This window comes from Ptychodera flava, chromosome 19, assembly GCF_041260155.1.
Source record: "Ptychodera flava strain L36383 chromosome 19, AS_Pfla_20210202, whole genome shotgun sequence".
Taxonomy (NCBI): Eukaryota; Metazoa; Hemichordata; class Enteropneusta; family Ptychoderidae; genus Ptychodera; species Ptychodera flava.
This window is the reverse complement of record NC_091946.1, coordinates 31690852-31716678: the sequence shown is the minus strand read 5'-3', so window position 1 is coordinate 31716678 and position 25827 is coordinate 31690852. Positions and strand designations below refer to the sequence as shown.

The 25827-nt window shown below is 35.5% G+C and overlaps 1 protein-coding gene across 21 annotated transcripts in view; it reads right to left on the bottom strand.

Annotated features, from left to right (window-relative positions):
• LOC139119285 (phospholipid-transporting ATPase IF-like) overlaps nucleotides 1-25827 on the bottom strand; it is a 71195-nt gene that overhangs the window by 14512 nt on the left and 30856 nt on the right. For 11 of the 21 annotated variants that reach the window (XR_011548887.1, XR_011548890.1, XR_011548889.1 and 8 more), the window contains exons 7-27: nucleotides 25483-25702; nucleotides 23985-24066; nucleotides 23282-23423; nucleotides 22637-22718; nucleotides 22138-22196; nucleotides 21322-21540; nucleotides 20142-20320; nucleotides 18934-19076; nucleotides 17850-17953; nucleotides 17467-17580; nucleotides 16181-16303; nucleotides 14958-15106; nucleotides 14053-14206; nucleotides 12660-12762; nucleotides 10725-10870; nucleotides 9906-9965; nucleotides 7561-7747; nucleotides 6283-6362; nucleotides 5858-5923; nucleotides 4970-5073; nucleotides 2011-2179 (exon numbers count right to left, since the gene is read on the bottom strand). Coding sequence is in view for 15 of the 21 variants with exons in the window: in XM_070683016.1 (XP_070539117.1) it covers nucleotides 2011-2179; nucleotides 4970-5073; nucleotides 5858-5923; nucleotides 6283-6362; nucleotides 7561-7747; nucleotides 9906-9965; nucleotides 10725-10870; nucleotides 12660-12762; nucleotides 14053-14206; nucleotides 14958-15106; nucleotides 16181-16303; nucleotides 17467-17580; nucleotides 17850-17953; nucleotides 18934-19076; nucleotides 20142-20320; nucleotides 21322-21540; nucleotides 22138-22196; nucleotides 22637-22718; nucleotides 23282-23423; nucleotides 23985-24066; nucleotides 25483-25702 (2685 nt within the window). In the remaining 6 variants the exon portion in view is untranslated. Of the gene's footprint in view, nucleotides 1-2010; nucleotides 2180-4969; nucleotides 5074-5857; nucleotides 5924-6282; nucleotides 6363-7560; nucleotides 7748-8601; nucleotides 8789-9905; nucleotides 9966-10724; nucleotides 10871-12659; nucleotides 12763-14052; nucleotides 14207-14957; nucleotides 15107-16180; nucleotides 16304-17466; nucleotides 17581-17849; nucleotides 17954-18933; nucleotides 19077-20141; nucleotides 20321-21321; nucleotides 21541-22137; nucleotides 22197-22636; nucleotides 22719-23281; nucleotides 23424-23984; nucleotides 24067-25482; nucleotides 25703-25827 lie in introns of all 21 variants that reach the window. The other 10 variants (XR_011548886.1, XR_011548888.1, XR_011548891.1 and 7 more) reach the window with 1 other exon arrangement.

Sequence of the window (25827 nt, the reverse complement as noted above, 5' to 3'; positions counted from 1 at the left end):
AGAAAAAAACAATGTCTAACTCTTAATTTTTTCATATTCTTTTAAAAGATCAAAATAATGCAAAAACTCATGTCACTTTCGCTTGGAATACCTGTCTTTGTGATGATGCTTGGAAAATCAATTCAAGTTGAGAAATCATGTATGTGTGATATAAAACAAATGAAACATTTTGAATTACCTGATCCTGGGTGAGGTGGAAAACAAAATGGCTGCCGGCATGGTACTATCAAAGTGATCTCCATAGCAACATGAGAAACTCTGACACGAAATGATGTCTCAACACAACTCATCAGACATAACAGTAAGCACAATGCAAAACAGTGACTGTACAACTGAAGAACACTGGGCCCAATCTGCTTCATGAAAATAATCACATCTTTGAGGAGGCTTTCTGTGTGAAGTAACTGGGCCCCCTAGAAGTATGTTGATTTGTACAAATTGTTCAATATGGGCACAATATTCCTCATCTTGACGCAGTGATAATTACTGAATTCAGTGTCATCTTCCACTGGGGAATAGCAGCATGAATTATTTCAAAAACATGTGACTAGCAATATTGACTAAGAACTCGGCTCCTTATATGGTAACAATGTTCATTGAAACAGATACACTGTAGAAAAATGTTGGTGATTAGATTCAGTATCAAACACTTTGTGAAACAAATTAGCAATCCGTGGTTAATAACACTTCTAAAATGATGTAATGTTTTAGAGTTGGTAACAGTATCTGATTGTTAAACACATATACAGATTTACAAAATCATGACACACTTTCATGGAGGAGTTGTCAGGTAATTTCTAAAAATGGACAAACTGCAATCAGTACTGTAACTATACACCTGTCTAATTCTGCATTTGCTTAATATCTCTCAAATTTTTACTCAAATTGTTTTTTTTATCACAAATATATAACATTGAAGAATTAAAACTGCTTAAGGTGGCTAAACTGATGATAGCAGCAACCACTGGTATTACCATAGCAACCAGCACTGATGATTACTCTATTTATCTATCTTCTAATAAAACATTAAGATGTTCACTGCCAGGGTACACACCAATACTAAATCTTTTCAAAACTTCAAGCAAAAATATTTAATCACCAATAGTTCATGCTTTTAGATAATTCCTGATCAACCTTTATACCTCGTAAACATTTTTGTGGTCTTTTATGTTGCAGATCTTTGCTTTTCACCTGAACGCATTGAAAGCACTATATTTACAGACACCTGACAGCAAAAGTAATTGAGACTTTCACAGCAAATACAAACATCTTCATTGATAAAATGTTTCAGAGGTATATGTAGGTAGCAACATTTTCACTGCATGAAAACAAAGATTTGCAAACATTTTTTGAATAAAATGGTTTACAGCACAACCATTTTAACAATGCAATCATTTTCCGGGCATTTTTATTTTCTGTGAAGTAGGTTTATGAAATATTAAAATGTGAGGAGAAAATTTCACATTGAACTATATACTGCAAATTACAAGTATCAATTTGTCAGAGTCTGAAGCAGAATGTACAGCCGTGAAAGTGTCTTCCCTTCTGACCAAGAAAATCATTCAATGATCACTAACATTAATAGTATCATGGAAGTTTATACAAGTTATCGTAATAAATATTTCCTGATAAGGAGAAAGGTATTTTCTGAATTTTTCACAGCTTAGCACTTGCATTTGGATCATAATGAACTGTGATATTTGACAAAAGGTGACAAACTTCTAAAATATTTTTAAATAGACCTACTATCTGTTGTTTTGATCTCTTTTTGTGAAAAATTCAGAAAAATTACCAGCAGAAGTAAATCAAACTAAATCAGACTGATCGGTCAAAGAACCAAAATAGACAAATTATTTTAGCGCAAATAAATAAATAGCCCTACCAATCTTAAACCATGCTGAACGATACCTCACTACAGTGAACCAAACTACACCAGACTACATCAAACAATTTATTATAGTCAGTTAACCTAAAACCAAAGCATGCCAAACAAACAATGAGAGACCTTACCTGGGCAGCTGAACTCTTCTCAGGGAAGATGAAATACAGGATGCATTTGTAGATGAAATCTGGTAGAACTGCGATGGCACCAATGATGATCATACCCAACCAAAATGAAGGACTCTCCATCATTTTGAAGAACACCCAGTAGAAGTTGAATACTTCCATGAAGTCATACCTGCAAATCAGATTCAGATTCATTTCCAGTTTCACGTCTGCGAGAAAGCAACCAATCTAAAGACAGGTATTTGAATGTCTGAAAATCTGAAATACATTACATTACAAAATATTCACAAGTGTCCCATAAGCATATTGGTTCTTTCATTAACATGGAACAGAAAATAATCTTGTCTCTTTGCATTACAAATCCACCTCATGATCATCTTGTACATGTATCACAACAGCGTTAATGAGATTCAATGACATTTAAATAATATTCATTTGGTACAGACATACAGAGTGCACTTACACCAACACCTCTACACAGTGACTAAGTCAGTCGAATATAACCTCTTTCATAATTTACAGGTGTACACTAACCAGTTAAACTGGTCAACTATTGATATCAAGTTTCAATAATTGATGGCATAATTGTTTTTAGACATGTACTTTCAGATCAGATTAAGCAATCTGGATTCTTGCACCATATGTAAGGGTAATTGATAATGCAGGAAAGCCACTGAACTTTGTTTGCACAGGCCAAATCATCATGTTACTGAGTGGCTCATTCACAGTGTCAAATATTCCGTAATCTTCTAAATAATGACAGAGTCTTGTCACTGTCTCCTTACAGCAATTGAATTTACAACCTACATTATTTTCATTGTGTCAAAGATTAACCTACCAGTGGCCAATAAGGACAAGCTGAACACCTTACTGGCCACTGAGAGCAGACTGAATGCCTGGTACAGAAAAATTGAGGTCAGCTCATTTCCTACTGATGACCAGTGAGGGCAGGCTGACAACTTGATGATGACCAATCAAAATTCAGTATGAGGACCTTTGAAAGAAATCCTGGGTTTGACTTAAGGTACTACGTTCATGCAAAAATAAACATATCTAAAACGAATACATCTCAAAAAATTTCTTTGAAATTGTCTTAATTTTTGTACTTAAACTATGTGAGTGCAAATCTAAAAAAGAAAGTATACAATGCTACCAAATGACAACTACTCCTTTTCCTTAAACACCATTACAGATAAGATTTGCCCATATCTTAAAGTTACCCACTCTCAACAATTGTATGTTAACACTACTGGATGCAACATTTCTCTAGAAATTTGAAATTACAATCCTAAAGAAATATTTCACTTAGCTGCGCTATTTTAAGCAACACATTTCTTGCAGCTAATTGTCACATAATATAAAACTTCCAATATTCATTGACACTGAAGTTATGTTTTAAACAATGATCTTCCCTTCATGCAGTCTTCAAAGTAATACAAAACCCTTATGCATTGTTTTGCTACCAGGTTACTGTGTTATGGACTACAGTGGTTTGATTATACAGCAGTTACGTCAGCTAAGTGAAAGCTTTTTGCCGGCTTTGTTATGCTTACAAACAAGCTTAAACAGCCAGTTTATTAATTGCCATTTTTGAAATTTCAGCATAATAAAAAGCTCATTAAAGGGTTATATTGATGACAAATTGCTCACTTTGTGTCAAATGCTTTTGTTTAAGCAATTAAATGACAATATAAAAATGGTTTTAAAAGTACAGAATACAGACAAACACACTATACAGGAGTAAACCCTTTATCAGTCTAGGATATGATGTGGTTCAAAATCACTGGATAATAATAGCTACACAATGGAGTTTTTGCTTAGATTTTGGAGGTCTGGGCAAATTGCTACAGAACTTTAGTTACATGTTTTGCTGTGGACATGCCCCTCTGCTTTTGTACAAAAAAATGAATTTGGTTACATTATGTGAAAAGGCTGTACATGGGGTATGTTAATTTCACTATTTCATTCTCATTTCAGGAAGTTTACCTTATCAAAACAATGGCACTAAAGCAAAACCTACACACAAAAGGTTAAAGCTCAACAATGTAGCCAGCGGGGATTTCAACAGTAAAATAATGCTTTCTACCATGGCAATAGCTCACTGTTACTCAGTGACAACTTAATCTACTGGAAATACTAACAGAACTATACATTGCCAAAAGTATGTACATTCTTTGTTAAAAGGCTATTTCTACTCTCTACCTCTGTAGGAATTGCTTTATCAAAATACTCATGGATATCCCAAGTTTTTAGCACTAAAGATAAACTACAATACTGGACATGCTGCCTCAGGACATGCAGTAAAGTAAAACCATGATAGGAAAACCTTACTTGACACTGGAGTCACTGTCCTCTAGTGATGTTTCTAGCCTGTCAAAATTATTACATATACAGACAGTGAAATGCTATGTTCTCCATTCACAAAAATAGCATCAATGACACTGTGCTCCCATTTTGAACTGAGTAAATGTGCACACGTGGGTTTTATTTGTTTGCAATTCCATTCTGGCTAGCCAATTTCAATAGTAGAAATGATTTTTGCCACAAAATGATGTCACAATACAGCTATTGGTAATTTTATCATAATATGAACAAATCTAAATGAGAACCACCCTGGGAGTGAGAGACATGTTGCACAATTTGGTTCGGCATGTGTCACTTACTCAAAATTATCTTCTAGCAAGCATAATATAAGTTCCTGTTGCAGCCAACTCTGACAAATATTATTGACAAAGGTCAGCTGCATGGAAACTTATTACAGTTTACTCTTAACAAATTACGCGAGTTAGTGGTGAGCATCTTAACTTAGTTGAACATATTACAAATATGAGAGTGCACGATTTATTTCTACACAGAACTGAATTTTTCTGACAAAATTATGTAAACTAAACACAAGAAAATATTAGATGACTGTTGAAAGGCTAAAAACATTTCAGTATGTCACACTTTTCAGACTACTTACCAGAAGACACCACTGTACAACATCAATAGGGCAAAGTATCCTACGATAGTCAACGCCATGGAAAATATCCATACACCATCCCAGTGTCTTGTCTCATAACATAGCTACAAAAATATTCCAGATAAATATGTACTAAAAGGGTCACAATAAGAACCTAATGACAGTGCCTACATTCTGGCCTTCGACTGACAAAATGAGAATTTCTTTTGAAATAAAAAAACATTGGTACAAAACAAAACAGATGACATCAAACAGATTCTGGCCAGTTCATACTTTCAGATTGTGATCTACTATTCAAACCTATGTGCTAAGCTTTAAACTTCACAACAGTTCACTTCAATTTTAAATTCTGCGATATTGCCTGATGAATACAGACACAGAGTAAGAGGCATTATTACTTTTATTCCAGACAAGAATATGAGACCCAAATATTAAAGATTCTCCATTAACTCTTTGAATGTCAAAGTCAATTTTTTTCTCCTTGATAATTATAGCCCAGCAAAATTTTCGGATCCAGACATTTTTTTTTCAGATTTTTGCCAAATTTTGATCAAAAACTGTAACCTATGAAAAGTTATGACAATATAGTCCAAAATTATCAAAAAATCACAGAAAAATTTATAAAAATTGGTGAAATGTTGCGCTAAAATTTTGGTGAGAAAAATTACAGCACTAAAAAGGTTGATGGGATCTTCCACACATATAGACATGAAGACTTACAAATATTGCAGATATTGCACTTTCCACTTTGACCATGAACTTGTTGGCTTTCACTTCAAGTATTCCTTTTGACTAACTGATTACAATACTTTTTATAAACATGTCATTTTGTTATATTATTTAAAAGATAAGAGACTATCTCTCTTGTAAGACATATGAAAACTTTACCTTAAAGTTGACAACAATCACACATATTGTCATACAGATGGACCCAAATGTGAATAAGCCAAATTGCTGTATAAAAAAGAAAAAAAAATTAACTTCAAAGTATTGCTTAGATAGTTATTTAACCTTCTAAAATAGTGATTTCAGAGTTCACAGACATCAAGATGTCGGAATGCATTCAAACTATGATTCGAAATCGTAGTTTTGTCACTAAATATAGCACTGCACATATATTGATTGCTGTCATCAGAAATTAGGATGTTTCAGTTTTTGAACTCCGTGTATTAGTTTCAATTGAGAAGTGGTGACACAGTATCAATTTCACAATACCTGTGTGAGCACAACTTCTGCAAGTATCATAAAAACATTTCACGCATATTAATGCTGAACTCTGACCCCATGTCTGGGGATTAAGTTCAGTTACTGACCTGGTTGTTTGGCAGAAGAGAGACATCGTCAGCCATCAACAACATCGTCCCAAAGTAGAAACACAGGGAGTGATAAAGACCTGGAATAACACCAGACTTCCATTATGAATGTAGAACTATGACTTGAATGTTAACTCACAGAACAATTTTCAAATCAGAGGACCTTACATCAACTAAGGTCCTATAACTAAAAATTTAGCACACTTTATTGTATTATGACGATATAAATGAAACACTCTTATGGAACATAGCATCCTATACTTCTGCAGCATATAGTAAGTTTGTTATGTGCATTTCATTATTGCAGGTGTGGGAAAACCCAGTCAGTATTTGCGGTCCAAAACTCGTACCGACATGATGCTATTGATTCTGCCGTGTAATTTGCTGCATATCCTGTTTGTCAGTGCCTTTGTATTCACTGGTCTGTCATCCCTCAGAATGACCGACAAACAGGTCCAAACAAAACACTTTGCTGGTCCAGGCCTTGGACCGCTGGATTTGCCCATCCCTGTATTGTGTACATTACATGTCATAGGAATATATTTTTAGTACTGAAGGCAAAAGTAGAAAAAAACAGCATGATTTTTCTTCATGTGATATGTTGTGTAGCTAAATATGGATATTCCTCTGCTAGGGGTTATATATGACAACTGCACGACTTGAGTTACGTGATGCATGACAGCGTAGACACTCTACATGAAGTGGTAGTTTTACATCTACCGTACATGTATAGACATCAGGGCCATGTTCTACATTCATGTGACAATGTGTGTGTATAGTCATGATACTTTCATGCTGTGTTGTTACAAGCTTGTCTGCACAAGTGTATTACACGTGACTGAGGGACCAAAACCATGTGGTGGTTTATGTTTTCACAATCAGTGACCACACCCTGTGATCATGAGAGTTCATGTTCATGATAGACAACAGTGAAGCTATGTCTGTGATAGAGAACAGTGAAGCTATGTCTGTGATCCATCACAGCTGTGATATGGTTGTCCTGGTGTCTGTGACAATGCACTAAACTGTATGTAATATGGTCATGTGTTTGTCAGATCCCCACCGACTGCTTGAGAGGTTATGCTTTGAAGTACTACCGTATGACAACTATGAAAGGGATGTTTGGTGAATGAAATTGTGTCTTATATTTCTGTTGTGATGTTCAAATGTTCTAAACTTTATTTTCGGTGTGAAATGGTCGACAAATGGAGTGACAACATCCATGCTGTCAAAACTGTTGTGTCACTGTCACGTGACAAGACACTTGTTCAGTCTTACCTAGGGTAATCCAATACATATACTCCCACACTGTTAGGGCTTTGTTTCGTGCTATTTGCCGATAGAGGAACGGGTTATTTAACAGTGTGTTTGAAGAGTAGTTTTGTTCAAAGATACCGTATATCAAGATGGGTAGGGCAGTAAAAGTCATGTTGTAGAAGGTTAGTAAAAACTCCTCATAGACTGTCTGTAACATGAAACATTACGGTAATGATGTTAGTACACAGCAAAGCAACCATGCACATTATACCGAGGACGGAAACATTGTTTGATATCAGATCATACACAGATGCACAGCAAGATGTTGTCAGAAAACACAGATGTGCGTAACAATTGATCTTGGAAAGTTGTGATTCATATACTGTGATAGTAAGCTTTGATCAGAAATACACTAATTAATTAATGGTGTTTAAAAAAACAGGTTGAGAGTTTGTACAGATACATGTAAAATCAACTGAACAGATTTCAAAACTTTTGAAACACATGAATGATATACCCAAATAATACATTTAGTGACTTTTCCTGAAAATTTGTCATTCTGAAATGAAATAGGGCCCTTCCTTGCACTGTCTTACATAACCTGATATCAAACACTGTCACAAAACAAAATGTACAAGAGGAAAATTTTTAACACATACAACTTGTTTAAAATTTTCCCCATTGACATTTTACCACTTTCTCATTTCAATAAACCTAAGAAATGTTCCAGTAGCTGATTTTATTCACAGACAGTCAGTCTACCCTATGCTTCAGTGATGCTGGGCACTGAGGTGGAAAATTTGCATGAAATTTGCATGATTCAGATCAATGAAAGACACACAATAAAATTTTGCAACATTTCTGTGGTATGTCAACAACAGCTATGAATAATTTGTTGCAGGAACATGACTGTGAGGGCGTTGTACTTGGTGACTTAAAGTTCTAAATAGCCTTGACTTTGTCTATGCAATCTAAGAACACTATGATAATTCAGCCATAGGTCATTCTGTGGCAATTGAAAATGAGAAAGTGAGCATAGATTAAAGAAAATGCCATAATTACCTAACATAATCCAGTAGCAATACTGCCACCATCGTAAATAAAAGTTGCGTGTAATATCCTTGTACAATTCAGGATAATTTAATAAAGCTCTCGGGCTGAGATTTTTTTCGAATATACCGTAGATGAGAATGGGCAATGATGTGAAGAGTACATTATAAAATGTTAAGTAAAAACTATGATATAATGTCTGTAAGAAAGCAGAGAAGACAAAACAATGCACACAAAATGATCATGATCCATATGAAAGAATACAAATGAATCAGTGTTAGAATACAATGTTTCAATTATGATAAATGTTTGTAACAAAGTTGCATATGACGTAAAATGTTACCAAAGACAGGATATCTAGAACCATAACATTACACAATATCACCTATGAAAGCAACAATGTTGCTCATAACTCCAAGTGTTACAAATGACTGTATATATTTAGAATCATAATATTTATAAGGTTTCCAGTTATATAGTACTACATACACAAAAAAAAAAGGGCCCATGCTCAGTTGGCTTGGGCCCCTAAAGATCTGGAACATATTTTATCTTAGCTAACGGGTAATACAATTTGAAAACTGTGACAGGATATCCTATACCAAAGACTACTTGGTATCACTGTCAAATGTCACAATTTGTTTGCAGCAATAATGCTCACTCACCTAAGATAATTGGAAAATTGTGAGTTGTGATATCAATAATAGCAGTTTCAGGTGATATTTAATCAAGTCAAAAATCACAGAAATCTTTTTCATGCAAAATCTGTTGAACTGGTGTATGTAAGTATTGTTTTCCTGTGTTGAGTATGGTAGGTATAGAGTTCCAGAGTTGGAGATGCTACGAAGTGATTTCAGATGCTAATGTTTTTGCTTGGTGATCTGGTAAGTGGAATGTCTGATGTGGTTTTGATGTGTTTGTACATAAACAAACACAGAACACAACCAAACATGTTATGCCATCTATCTATACTAGACTAGGCTTGAGACTGAAATGTAATGATCTGCTACATGTATATGTAAGCTGAAATACACAACTGGAGATAACAATAAACGAATGCACATGGTAAGAAACGGAGTGGCACACCTATATCATCACCTGTGGGTATACCAATGATTTGTCAAAAAGTGGTGTGCTCTCAGAGAGTAGAACACTGCAACAAATATTAAATATGTTTCTATTTGTCTGACCTTGGAGGGTAGATGCCTTTTCACGTACATAATTTATTATGGAATATTCTAAAATTACACCAGTAGTCATTGAGAAAAAAATTGCCAAAAGTTTCAAGATACAGCTCAAAAAATCAGTCCACTTACCTGTTGCGAAAAAGCGTTAAAGAAGCAAAAATAAAACTGAGGCGTAATCATTGCAAAGTTCTGCAAGAGAATAAATCATAAAACATGTATTTAGTGGAATGGTTCGTAAGACTACTTCACTTACAAAATTAACACTGCAATTCAACAGATTAGAAGAATAAAAAGACAACACAAGAATCATTCACTGACATGACCTCTCGTACAAACTACATTTTCAGAAAAAAGTGCAGCAAATTCAATGTCCTAGATGTCATCTTTCTAGTTTTCAGTTTGAGATTTTTAAAATTTTGCCCTTGAAAATGACTCATCAATATAACAATAAGTGGTTGCATCTTCTTCTATATTCCCTGTAAACATGTCTACAATCATCGTTGATAATAATGGGTTTGGTTAAACCATTGTAGTGAACAAGTTGAAAAACCACACATGGCAAACATAATAACCTTATGCCTTTTTTACTAAGAACCCCCTAGGCCAACAGCAACAATTTGACACTTCAGCAGAGAGTCATACAAACTGAGCCCTCTAACTTACAAATTTTTAAACTCATTGAGTCAGTTTAGAAATTTCTGGAACTTTCTTAACGTCAGCTCTTTGCATGTACATGTAATTTGTGAAATGTTCTTGCAACAAAGGGAACTTCAAGAGTCGTAGCGGGTCTTCAATTTAGCTCAGAAGGCACCCTGTTCCAGCAATTCTATGAGAGCATGATTCTTGGCACTTTCCTTGTCCTATTCATTTTTGAGAAGATAAAACTCTGTCAGTGGTGATTATTTCTGTGACTAGAGATCAAGACGGAATCTACAACAAATTACTCACCTTGTAGAAAAAGTACTGGACTAGTGTTGTGACCCGAATATAATACCAATGACCGTGAACTAGTAAAGCTTTCTGTAGAAATTTGAACCGAGCAAATGCATAGTCACTGCAACGTACTGCTTGTCTTCCTTCTTTACCCATTATTCCTGTTATCATGGCAAAAGAAATTGCAAATTCAAACTCACATGAAACAAAATCTGTCATTCAAGGTACAATGTGCCTCTAGGATAGATATTCGGGCTCTCAAATGTTTGCTATTCTTTTTCTCATCTACCACTTGTTGGGGCTCATTTTAAAGCTCTCGGAGTAAAAAGAATTTTCATCATCCTGTTTTTTTCGAAAACAAAAAATTTTATTTTTTCCCACTGAGTCAACATAGGGATGGCGGCCATTATGGATTTCAAATATCACTGTTAGGTAATTTGTTATTCTAGTAACAGAATTCGCAAACTGACCCTGATTTATATTTTGATTTAGTTAGAGAATATTTGAAAGCTTCACTGAGGAAAGTTTGAGTGAAAGCTTAAGTTTTTCACTTTTGAGGCATATACTACCTTAAATGAAAGAAATTCCTTTCAGACTGTAGATGTGGTAAAAAGTTCCTTATGCTACTTCCTAAAAGTTCTGGTTTGTCCACCTTGCCTCCGCTCTTTCACTTCGAGACTTGGGTCATCACTTGAGAGTAATCTCCATGGTTGTGGAGAGCGCCCTCAAGTGATGAAACATTCAGTCTATCTCCACAAATGTATTACAGGCATCTGTGATGTTGACTGTTGTTGATCTAACCTGGCCTAGAATTTTTGAATTACCATTGTCTCTGGTAATAAGCACTTTTCATTATTTAAATGTGTAGCAATTTCCCATTACCTGACCATACAAACTACATTGTACTGGACAATTGAAGTTCTCGATAATTATATAGTGTCATGATTATCTGGACATCTTGGACATTGTTCTATCAACAGTTATGTGCATAGCATGGAGCACTATGGCCACTTTTACATCTTTTTAACATGCTAAAACAGATCAAAGATGGGCTTTCCATATCTTACAGACTTCATACTTCCCTTCGTATCTACCTGTACATCTCCACATGTGTCCTGCCATCATTTCCCTAGCAACATGTAACACATCCTAGATGAGCTGCCTGTGTTAAACTGCTGTTGTCACTGACATTTGGACTGTCTGACTGCCTGTCTGATTGCTGGTGTGTCTACCTGTCTGTCCTTTCTAAGCAACATCTCTTAGACCATCATGAGCTTCCTACACCATACTGGTATCATCAGCACCTATCCCTTTGGACTATCTGACTGTATGCCTGTCTAATGTAGGAGTACATATCTACATGCTACAATGCCTCTGGTCAAAGCACAAGATTGTGGAAAGTTACAAGATTGTGAACAGGTGAGCTAATCTTATGTTTGTGTCAACATGAATTTTAATTTCCCTTATACCATCACATTTTGACCTAAACACAGTAAGCAAACTACACTCATTCTTTGTAATTTCTGGCTGGTCTTCCCTCCCCAGGTAAGTCACTGATCTGACAATGTCTAGAAATATACTGTGACACAACTCTTGTCTTTGTCTGTGTCTTGTATGTTAAAATATACAGACACAGCTGTTGAAAGAGTCGGCCTTCTTCCTTTGCCTAATACTAAAACTACATTGCACAAAGGTATTCGAATATATTTGCTAGCACTCAATATTGCTACAAGGAACACAGAATTGTTAAACTCCTAAATTGTAACGTGTCTACTGGAATCATGGCTGGCCTTAACCATTCACACAGTTTGTGCCTGGTCTTGTATATTATGGCAACTCTCTAACTCTATTTATCCATCAGTCTTTATCTATCTATCTATATATTTATCTATCTCTCTCTGTCCGCCTATTCATCTATCCCCTACCTCTTATCCTCCCCTTCCAACTTACCCAGACCAAGATGAGCTTCCTGTATCATACTGACATCATTAGCACCATCTCCTATAGCACCTGTGATAGGCTTACTATCCGACCTCTTCATCAGCTTCACAACCTGACACAGTAATATATACATCACATTGTTATCTGTTCAACACTTTGCTATAATCTTACACCAATGAATTTCTCCATTGATGGTGACTCATTACCAGTTGATTTGCATACTCATACAATGCCTCATAATACCCTTTTCATAAATGAATACATTTATTTGAAAATCAAATATGAGATGTATAGATGTCTACGCCATATATATTTACAACTGATGAGAGATGTAATATCGTGTTCATACTAGGTAGATCCTGGAAACATTTTAGAGACACTATTTGTGATTTGCAAACATGGGAGATTAATAATCTGAGTCCGAATGTGTCCACACAAAGTTAAGTCTTTGTTTAGGTGTTTTAGGTGGCTTATTGCGCCCTCTCCAGTTCAAAATTTTTATGTATGGCCATGCATAAAGCATTATAAGATGGTGGGAATGAACGATGTCATGGTGGCTTGTCTTTGGTCTTGTGATGATTCCTTAAAGAAAGATATTGAAATTCTCCATGTACTACTTACTTTATGGTTACACTATATGAGTCATGTGTCTTTTGCTCTTATCAAATAGTACACTAAAACACACTAAGATGCACTTTGCAAAGAAACATATTTGTAATATCTTATGGTTATCTATAAGCCTTCTTGTCTTGATTTCATAAGTACTGTTTCCACTTCAAAATCCTTTGTGCTTTCATCAGTACATATTATATCATGACACAAGCAAAATAACTCTGAAGACATCTCAAGTGTTTTAATTTCTTGGACATGGCAATTTAAAAATCAACTTCAATGTACAAAAAAACTATTTTTATGCGATCACTGATACTGATTTACATATGTGACAAATATTCTTTGCAATTGTGTAAAAAAAAAGTCACTTATCACAGCAACGATAATGATATCAGTGATTTTGCCAGGGTATTGCTAATCCATAATGAATCAAATGGACTTTTTTAGTATTAGTCTACAAGTTACATGTATATATTGCCAGTATCATCTTTCTGTCCATGATTTCTGTAAAATGCATATGTTGAGGTTACTGAGTAAACTCACATTGCTTCACAGTGGTTCAATCTGGGCATCTTCATTCAAACACAGAATGCCTTACAGTTCTCAATACACAGGTATTACTTCTGACTTAACTGTGTATTCGGAAACCATAGGTTCATTTATTCAACCCTTTCACCTTTATTTCCCTCTCCAGAGGTCCAACTTTACCACAGAAAACAACGTAATTGGTTCAAACAACAATGGTGAGAGGGTAAAAAAGCTAAATTAAAGAAACATCAAATTGACTAACCTCAGCTTTCTGTAGTGGAGTCATTCTACAGCAAAGTACTGCTACACATGCCTCACAGATCATACGGAATAGTTCAGAATGGTGATTGAGTGCAAACGATAGGCTCATTCCATCCACACACAGGGCATGTTTTGGAACTGTGTCTTCTGTTATTCTACAGACACAAGGTGTAAAAATAACCGTTATTACCCACTCAGTTGATACAGGCAATGTAATACACTGACTGATAGTAAATGACAATGAAGATACAACTTTACAGTAAAATCTTTGAATATGAATTAATCATAAAACCCTGTCAAATCTTAACAAAGTGAGGCAAGGAAGAGTGTTCAGTTTGCAGTGGTGTTTACATAATACAGGGTATCCCTATTTGGTATCATATCACTTCAGATTTGAAAACGTACAGTGTAGTAAAGATCACACAACTTGCAAAGTCATGTTTTTATGTTGAAAAAAAGGTATCCATGTCAAACACTCCTCTTTGTCCTGTATTCAATTCAAAATAAAGTACAATTAGTATTATTGAAATAACACGGCATGAGAATTCTCTCAGCTGAATTATTTTCAATCAAAACAAGGTGGAATTTCAACAATAGTGTAATATTACGTAATGGAGTAATATACAATCACTTGTCTGAGCTAATGAGATTTGCAGCATCATTCGAGAAAGAAGCCAGTGAGTTAGACATACATATTTGTCCATGAGGTTAAAAAAATTAGGACACTGAAATGAAGATGCCATTTTAAGTTTAGGATGTGCTGATATGCTGTATAACGCCTGATTTCAATTAATTAATGGGATTACATACTGAACTGAACACAATCAACTCTGATTTTAATTCAATTACTGAAATTGGAAAGCAAGTACTAGAGTCATAATCAGAAAGAATTTAACCAGGACTTACTTCATCTTCAAATCATTCAGCGTATCCAAACACTGTTCACTGCTTTCTTGTTTAACCAGGTACATTTCACTCATTCCGTGCTGGATGTGTCCACATGATTTGCTGATGTTTACGGCCGTCTCTTGCTTGTCGCCTGTCAATATCCATACCTGTAACACACCATTGACACAAATGATTACAATTCAGAGCTAAATTTCATCCAGGAAAGTATTTTTTAAAGGGTAGTAGAAAGCAATACAAAATGTTTTGAGTTCCTTGCTCTTCTTCTTAACCCTTTGAGCACAAAAGTCAATTTTTGTAACCGTTATAAAATATACCGAAGTCAATCTTTGTCAGCTTTTTGCCAAAATTTTGATAAAAAACTGCGGCCAATGAAATGTTGTGTTCATTTGGTCCAAAATTATCAGAAAAAATACAGAAAAGTTCATAAAAATTGGTGAAATGTTGCACAAAAATTTTGGTGGGAAAAAATACAGCATTCAAAGGGTTAAAGAGCTTTCCCTAGGTACACAAGTGTAAATGCTATCATATTAACTAACATCATGATATCCCAACCATGTACATACGTTTTCCACTTTTAGTACCAGCACTGTACAAACTCAAAATTGTTCATTCATTTAGTATACCTGAAGGTTATTACTCAATATCACTTGTTCCTACATTGTACCATATCAGCATGAGTGCCATTTGTGCTGCATCAGACATAAGGTGAAGTAGATAAGTGTCTGATCCAGTACAAATGACATGAATGCTGATACGACGCAAGGAACGGCAATATTGGGTAATATCTTGATTTACAATATACCCATGCTCAGAATTTTACAAATGATAAGAACCTTAAATTTTTAGGCTTTACTTTTATTCCGCCTTGCGCATTTGAAATTCCTAACAGTGTAAAAAGCAATTCTTATACTCTTAACATGTAATGTTGTTTAATTAAAGAGCAGAAATGTGTAGTATTGTCTAGAAATTTTGAGAAACATCAGTTGTCTCATGAAATACTTTCACAAAATTGTCCAGTCACATCTATGTATAACATAGTGGTACAAAAGACCTATGAGCTATTCACATGAGTATGACTTATTTGCTTCATTTACATAATTTCCCTTCTGCATATTACAAATCAAGCTGACTTTACATCCCCCTTTGTCTCTATTTGCCTTTCTTGCACGTATCAATACACAAAATATTCAACATTTTCTAATCTTTGTTGAAATTCTTACCTTGATCCCAGCTTGCCTCATTTTCTCAATGGTTTCTGAAACACCCTCTTGAAGTCTATCTTCGACACCAGTTGCTCCAAGTAAATGGAGATCCTTTTCAACATATTCAAACGCATCTGCCAGCTGACAGAAATAAACCAATAACAATATGCATTGAAATCTTCAATCTTACTATGGTGCTGAGTGATATATAAGGGCATACATTTGTATGCTCACGGTACACAGCATAGATTCCAGTAAACCAAACACTCTTACAAACACTGTCAATGATTGAAAGTGGTGCAAAAGTGATTTCTGTTTCATACTTTCTGATATCATATATGTTGTATGCCACTGTTGTGAACATTCATATTAACTGACACTATGCAGAAATGTATAGACATCGGTTCCAAAGTGCTATCCCCTAGTGAAATCTTCGCAAGTATAGCAGTTTGTGCAGGGCACTGCACCAGTAAGCAAGCATGCACGAGGTACAACATCTGTGAAGAGTCGTACAGACAGAATTTTTTATTTTATCTGTTTTACTATTTTTTGAAATACTACATCATTCATATACTTTTAAGACACACTGTAATTTTTTATCCATTTCACTATTTTTCAAAATGCTTCACCAATCATGTACACTACAGACACGCTGTAATTTTTTTTCATCTGTTTCACGATTTTTCAAAATGCTATACTGTTCATACATTGTGCATTATCCACCATACAAGAATATTCTGCATTGATGATCAGTTATCATCTCTGGCTTACTCAAACAATACTCATCAATACACCTCTGATGAATGTATGCTAACATCACTCTTCAAGCAATTAGATGACAGTTTGAGTTCAAGCACCACTTCAAGGAATGAACGAATCAGAGTGTAATGCAATATTAGGGTTTGTAACGCTTAAATCTCACAGCATGATTTGAATTTAATCACTGTGATGTGCACCATTAAGTTATTACAGCAATAACACACTGATTTCATGTGATCTGTGTGCACTTGTACACTGGTTACAGGTACACAATTCCCACAGGGAACAATCCAATAACTCGCATCCTGATAGTCAATTTGCACTATTCATGCTCTCATGTCATCATCCACATCACTGACACATTAAATAAATCTTAAGCGCTCTGGTTCAGATTTGATTACATGAGGCTGTAACAAGGATCCTTGGAGTCATTAGCAGTCCTTTCTGCTACCCCCTGTGATTTGGCACAGAGGAATGGGTGATTGCGCCTCTTTTCAGAGTATTGAAAATATGAGACAGGATTTATGTCAAGGTATCAACTCTACCTTTTCTTCTCTGTTGTTCAATGCTGTCCTTGCATCATGGAGCCTGGCATCAAATTCGTCATACTCTTCATCTGTGAGATACCTTTGACTGATGCATAGGGTTCGGAGTCCATCCTGCAAATTGTAACCAAACAACATACAAACGGTGAATTGTAGCGACCAGTCAGATAGGCATTGAGGCATCATCATGACTTCTATTTCTGCTGACAAGATTCCACAAATTTTTCATTTGCTGAAAATTCAAAGGGGCCTTGTTACCATGGCAACAATGTTACCATGGCAACAACGAAAAGAACTTGAATGCGGCACTTTTTTGTGATTCATTAATCACCATAGCATAGAAAGTGAAATGAGCTTCACTTGATAAGGATGTAGTTACTTACCATAGCATAGTAAGTGAGATGCTCGATGGCATCATTCTTATTGCCACTTTTACAGTTGTCTAATATCGCAGTCTCTGCACCTTTGCAGATCATCAGATTACGCCCTGTACACATAAAAGTGATGTTATTTAGAGATTTCATGCACATATCATCTTTTGCCATTACCATTAAAGTCATTTACTAAGAATTCCTGAATGATTTTACAAATCACTGGTGAGCACATTCGTGTTTGTGTATTTTCAACCTGTTTTACTCTTTTCACTCACATTTTGTTCACAAACAGAACATCATAGATGCTTACTGCTATGATTGCATGCTAATCAAACGATCAGAATTCAAGCATAAATTTTAGAATTCTGGCATTATCATCAGTAAGTCTCACAGTATGATATAAAGAGATGAGAGATGGTACTGCAAGACCAAAATTCTAAGATTAAGTGAAGTATTGAAAGACAACCTATCCTAAAGCCTCAATAGATGCAAATTTTATGCATTATTTTCATGATTTTATTTTCAAGCAAAAGTTGGTTCATGTAAATGTGCTAACTCCAGGACATGCATAGAAGTGTCAGTGCTCGCTGATTTGGACTATGCCTACGCATTTTAACAGGTTAAATAATTAACAGGTGCCGCACTCATAAAATGGCGCCCCATCGGAAAAGTACAAAAAATGCAGTATTTTCTGCACATACACATAGTGATCATAAAATAAACAAGCATGATGCCATTGACTTGAATGCACAACATAAGATGGCCAATATTTGTTGATTCATTCATTCAAAGACATGTTGTATAGAAATGTGGCAGTTATTCAAGAACACAGACAAACTTACTTTGCAACAAAAAATCAGTGAAATATATGTCTTCCACATCTAAATTTATCACATCACCTTTTATTGTGAGACTATATGGTATCCATCGGGAAAGACCAGTCTGTGCACAGATGTGTGAAGAAAAAAGTTCTGGATTTTTTATCTGTCTTGGTTTACATCACACAGGTCATAATCTGGGCCAGTTCATGTGATAAATGTTATGAAAGACCCAATACACGTTATGAAAGAACTGCATGCCTGTTGTCACTTACCATCTGGTGTTTTCACTATCACACTCATTCTTTTCCTGTCTGAGTCAAATTCAAGTACGTGTTGCAATTGATAGCGTTCCTGTTTACCATCAACAAGCAGATCCATGTATTCCTGAGTACCCCCAGTAAAGATAACTCCATTTCTGTAAGGTCAGGGAAAAATAATATGTGACTTACATAGCCAATAGCTGTAACTATTTGATGGTTATTTCATTAATCATTAATTAATTATTAATTATTAATTATTAATTAATTAATCATTAATCATTATTTTTTTTCAATGTCGACTTCAGTTTCTTGTTCAGTTAATGCTTGTTCTACTCCCCACTATACTATGTAGGCCAAGCATATTAAGATACACGGTATTCAAATTGTCAACTCAGCCTGTACATTGTGTAGACCACACCGTGATAATTGACAAGTGAATTCTGCTCCAAAAATACAATTCGAATGTAAACAATAACTGCAATTTTACACCAGAACATGCTCTGCTGGCAAGCTGAACAAAAGGCTGAGAGCAGAACAAGAACTTGCAATTGACATGCAAAACAAAACTAGAGAAAAAAATCAAAAGTTACTATACAGCTACTGGCCCTAAAAGTGATAATTGGAGATCTGGTCTGCTGTTATTGATATTAGACATGAGCTTTTCTTTGACAAACCTGAGATCATGTAATTCAAAATATTTGGATTGTGGAACTGAACAAACTACTTGCATTGAATTTACCAATAACTGTAATATGAATTGGGCATCTTTCTCCCAGAGTACTGCATCAAAAGATGTACTTTTCATTCGGACATGATATGGAACACAGGTTTGGACAAGCTTCAAATTGACTCCATGCAAATTGTATTGAACCAAAGAATGGTTGTACATGTACCTCCATTGTTATAAAGGCAAATCGCTCTGGAGTATCCCATCTTAAAAGTCTTTCACTACTATTTTTTGGTATGCATGTCCACCTATCCTCTTGAAATCAATGGAACTGTACCAATATAAAGGGTTAGATGATTGAGATACTCAATTCTTCTAGTTTGTGAGATTTAGGTTCAGAATATAATGATGGGAAATTTTCTCCGGCTCTCACCATGGGAAGCAGCGCCCATCCCTGTTGCCTCCATTTCAAAGTGGACAGGCCCAACTGTGCCACTCCTAAACAACAGGCTGATACCAAAGGTTGGTGGCTAAAGGTTAAAACTATACCCACCTGCTAGCAGCTTCAACAAGTGCTTTCTCATCAGGTGAGGAGGCTTGATATTCTAAGACAGGTGGGCTAGAATTATCGACTGGTCCATCGACTTCTGTCACTGCTCCATTTTTCTTGGGTTGATGGACATGGACGACATGACACAAGGCAAGGGCTGTCAGAAATTCTTGCATCTTGACCTTAAGAAAGAAATAGCAATACCAAAGTAATTAAAAAAATGCTGTACTTTTTTCAATTACTGATGTACCTGAATTGACCAGAAGTATCAATTCATAAAAACTGGACCAGTACATGTAGTTCTTGAGTTTCTTCTTTTTTACCGTTTTCAAATTTTCTGAAGTCATTGCATATTTTTGGGATAAACTTATTAATTGAACAAAGTACCATCGACAACCTATGATGCATCTTCACACAACATTTTTACGCGACACAAACATGGGTTTCAAGCTTTTGCAATGGATGAACACACACACACACACACACACACGCACATATCCATAGACATATGTAACCCGATCCCAAAAGCTCCCCATGCTGTACTCAGACTCAGAGCTAATAACCCGCAAGTGACAGTATTTTGCAGCCGACAGTTATTAAACCTCTTGGGTGACAATATATATTGTTGGCTGAATACATGGGTTAACGTGCCTGAAAGCAGGTGACAATTAGCCCGATGCCAGGAGGGCAAATTGTCTCCTGCTGTGAGGGCACATTAACAAATGTATTAAGGCAATAATATTTTTATTACATGCCTCTTCACATTTAATGCTAAATAACATTTAGTTACATGCAGGGCATTTTCAAACAATTTTACCATTATCGACCTGCATAAAACAGATATTAACGAAAATCAAAAGAGTAGTGCACGCATGGATATTTTACATCTAGCGTTCAGCATCTACTTTGACGTCGGAAACGTCGAAGGGCTTCACGGTCAGTACTTTGTTCACTGGCCCGCTAACTTCCTGGATGTTCCTATTCAAATCAATGCACTGATTTGCACTCACATCGAGGCATGTAATAATTAGCACCCATGCCAGGAATGATCAGGGGAATGCCTACACATAAGGCACACACCCTAACACTAGCCCAAACTGGTAGGTAGGAAATGTTTCGGTGGTGATGTCTACAAGTAACCATTCCAACATCAGACTGTGACGTTAGTTAACTGTGGCACTACCTGATCTTCCGGACTGATGAAGATTTCTCCATCATCTGTGGTGTCGATGGGTTGAAGTTTTCCTTCCACTTCACTGTACTTAGCACCATCAATGCTGCAATGTCTGAACTGCATGTCATTCTCAGTCAGGGTCCCCGTCTTGTCACTGAACAGATATTCCACTTGTCCAAGCATTTCAATCAAATCTGAGGTGTTTGCTTTGGCCGGTTCATCAGTACGCTGTAGGGAAATTATAAAGATGTTTTGGTAAGGCAAATGTCATACAGTTGGTTTCACTTTCTGTTTTGATTTTCAAAGAATGGATTTCAATTTCTTTACATCACTGAATTACCATGTAGATTGACTTTTTCATGAGAAAACTTATCAAGACCAGTTTCTTTCAAAAATATTTAATGTTCTTTATCATAGCAATTCACAGTGCACAGTGCACAGTGCACATATACCATGTAATGGTGAAATACTCAGTATTTAGCTTGTCAATATAACCTTGATAAGAAATATCTGCACTTCTATGGTGGACTGCATTAATGTGTGAACATGATAAATTATCACAAAGGTGTCCTACAAGTCAAATACTGGGTATTTTATCATTCTTGACAGAATCAGGAAACTCCACATACAGTCCATACACAGATTGGGAAACCACACTGCATATGTGTTATAGAAACACTGAAAATATTGTCAAGAGTTTGAGAATTTTTTCCTGGAAAATGGTTATAGAATATTGATTGTGTCTGGAAGCAAATAATAACATGTCAGATTGGTATGCTGCATTTGGACCGGCTCATGCATCAAATCATCTGATTGGAAACTCACCTCATCATACATGTCAATATCCCATGGGAAAAACATTGTTGCACAGAACTTTTGTAACTCTGGATGGAAGAAACAGAGATACGGCTGGTGAAATTTATGACACACAGATACAACAATATGTAACCTTGTCGATGTACATTTCACAGTGCACATGTATTGGGTAATAGTGAAATACTCAGTATTTAAAAGTGTTCTAATTTTTTTCATCTTGTATCACAATGTACATTATGTGGCTTGCATTATCGTTTCGTAGCTTTTTGATAATTGTGTGGTTATGTTATCATTATAAGACAAACACGGTTATTTTCAATCAAATATCGCACTCTACAAGGCAGGTCCTCTTTTTCAGTGAAACTTGCATAAAAGCAGAACATCAAAATTGGCCACAACACAAGCTGCAGGGTGGAACTTTGGCACAGACCTGGGGAAACTGACAAAAGGTAAGCATACCTAGGCTGGAAAAGATATGTTCCTTTCTGGTCTCTGATTGTCAACTTACCTAGGGTGACATATAGTGATATTGGAATGATGTAACTGAAAAGGACAAGGAAAGCCAGAATATTTTCGATGACATCACCAGCCTGGCAAAAGCAAAATAAATCTGGAGTTATTTCACAGAGCAAGCAAAAATTATGGAATATTTCTGGACAAAAGTATGGATAGTACAACATGCTAATCAAACAAAGATGCTATCATACAATTCAAGTTCTGATTAGGATATATTGCTCAGAAAAGAGTGAATATAAAACCCATTGTAGAATGCAGAAGAAGCAGAAATCCATGTCAGCCATTTCAGGTAATACTAGTATGCGAAATTTGCAAATTGATATTGATAGACTTAGACTTTTGCTCAATTTTTCATGAGGAAACTTTACGCCTTTCCCTTTTGATATCATGAATAAAATCAGGGGTAGCCATGTACAATTTGGCACAAGAGAAGCAAATGACCCAATATTTCTTAACACCTGAAATTCAAAATGGCCGCCATCCTTGTGTTAACTGTATGTGGGGAATAATTAAAGGTTTGATTTTCATCAAAATGTGTTTATTCCACTAGCTTCAAATTTTTGAAAATCTTAACATCTGTCAACAAGGTGTATTCTACCTTATCAAGTTTATGAATCACAGAAAAAAAAATGCCCACCGTAACTGAGCCGTTGTCTTTGCTCAAGTACCAGAGATGAGTTCGGAAGTCTCTGCTCTCAAACCAATAGTAAAGACCAGTACATAAACAGGATTGTACAATCAACCAACACAAACAAAATATCAAACAGTCATTCATAGATCTGAAAGAAATCAAAGAAGATATGGATATCATTACAAGGCACAAGCAGATTTCATATTTTTCAAAATTACCCTGAAGTCATAACATATGGCAGACTCTCTGTCAATCATTGATAGAAATCATACAGAAATGATTTTGCGTCAACAGAGATAATAATTGCTCAACAAATCCAAATATATAACTGACAAATTAACTACTGAATGCTTCTTGAAGTTCAACGAAGCAAAACCGGCACACTAAATAGGAACTTGCATCAGTGGGCTTGATATCTTTAGCTACATGTATGATACATCAAAGCAATTGAAATTGATATACTTTGCATTTTGTGTCCCAATCTATTTATTTAATGATATATCGCACACTTTTCTGAGAACATTAGATTTTATAAATGCTGAGCAAAGTTTGTTTAAGAAAATCTAGTGTACATTTTCCTTGACACAATCTTGGGCAAAGTATCATGATCCAATTAAGTATAAGAAACTAAGCAAGAATGATCACTCATCTTGCATATAATTTTGATGATGAAATCACAGATAGCCTTTTTGGATGTACGGATACTTACGATTCTATAATAGAGATTTTTAGACCTTTCTGTTTTGAATTCAAAGCCATTTTGGTTTCTTGACCAGTATAAATTGCACAACCTAAAATAAACAGAAAGTTACAATGAGAAGAGAAATATTGCAATATAGATCTTGAGACACAAACAGGTGCTTTCTGATCAGTTTTAAATCCATTGACAGTGAAACCCTGAAATTTGACTAGACAAGGGCACAAACAAATTAACTGACATTGACAAGCATGGATAAACACAACATTTCAACATATCCTTGTTAATGTTTTGTTTGTTCAACCTTACGTCATTCCTTTTTTTTACATAAAACAGACCAATGCAGAAGCCAGTGTGCATTGCTTTATTCTGCTTAATGGGCTCTTTGGTTGAAGATTAATGTCATCAAAACATGAGTGACGATTTGCAGTGCATTAGGTTGAAATTCGGTCAACTCATTTTGGATGTTTACACTTATTTACAAAGTGAGCAAGTGGTACAAGTGGTCGCTACAGAGTCTTAAATATATTATGGTGTTAATACAAATTAATAACATATTTGCATGCACAACTAATACAAATGAGTTAAAAATTTGTATCAAACTGAAACACAATGTTATCAAACATTTGCTTATAAATTGATACAAATTGGTTACATATCAAATTGATACAAGTTGCATACATGTTGGCATCCCATATTCAACTGCTACTGCGAAAGTGTGAAATGTTGTCCACAGATGATTAATGAATTTAAAAATGCTTTTTTTTATCTTTAATTATAATTTAATGAATGAAAAGTTTAGGATGCAATGTTACTGTCGGTAAATTGTGTTTGGGAGTAAACACAATAGCATGACATGAACAAGTTGGAAACAGTTACTGTAAAATTTGTTGGTACGAGTGTGCAGTTTTTGTTTATTTTTTTACACATAAAGTTAAAAGAATTTGTGATCACAAAATAAAAGTGCGAAAGTGAAGTTCACTAACTGAATTGACGTCAACATTTCGCCCATGCATAAACGATGCATTTTGCTTTTTTAACGTATGCGACACTCTAAACAGTCCCTAACCAATGTACGAAAAATCTTCAAAAAGATAGAGATGCAGAGAGACAATCAAAACAGTGATATATATCTATGTAATATATATATACACCAAAAGAGCAAAACCAAGAAATAATACAATAAAGCAAGCACACAAACAAAATGTACATAAACACAGAACAGATGACAAAAACAAATGTAACACCACAGGTAGAACAGCAACACACCCATTGTACATGTAAAGTGACATACCAACACTGTTATGGAGGTATGCAGGTAAATATTACAAGGGTTAAGCAGTCAATCAAAATAAGATATACTATGTACACCCTAACTGACTATATCATGGAACAACAAAAACGTTATTATATCCTTTGCTATGTCACTCTTACATGTATCTCTGCAATAACAATATCACATAAAAAGTCACAAACTTAGGAGAATATTCAAGTCCTTCCAGATACTGACCATAGACATATGGCGTGTTCTTCAGACGAGACCCTCTCAATAGGACATTTTCTGGTCCTAAAGGCTTGGTTTTTGGTTCTGATCCCTCCACGTAAATGTTCATTCTTCCAATGAATTTGTAGAGGTCAGGTTGCGGCTGCTCGCACTCAATGGATGCCACCAGCCCGTTCAGCGATTCCACTGATTGTAACAACGCTGTGTCTGGTAAACTTGTAAATATCTGTCATGGAAACAAGAAAAACAAAAGTTCTTTCACAAGAAAGTTGAGGGAAACACAGGAAGTCAGGCAAGGTACTCTGCAGAGTTTTACTGAGAACTTCATGCTACCAGGGTAGTACTAGGTAT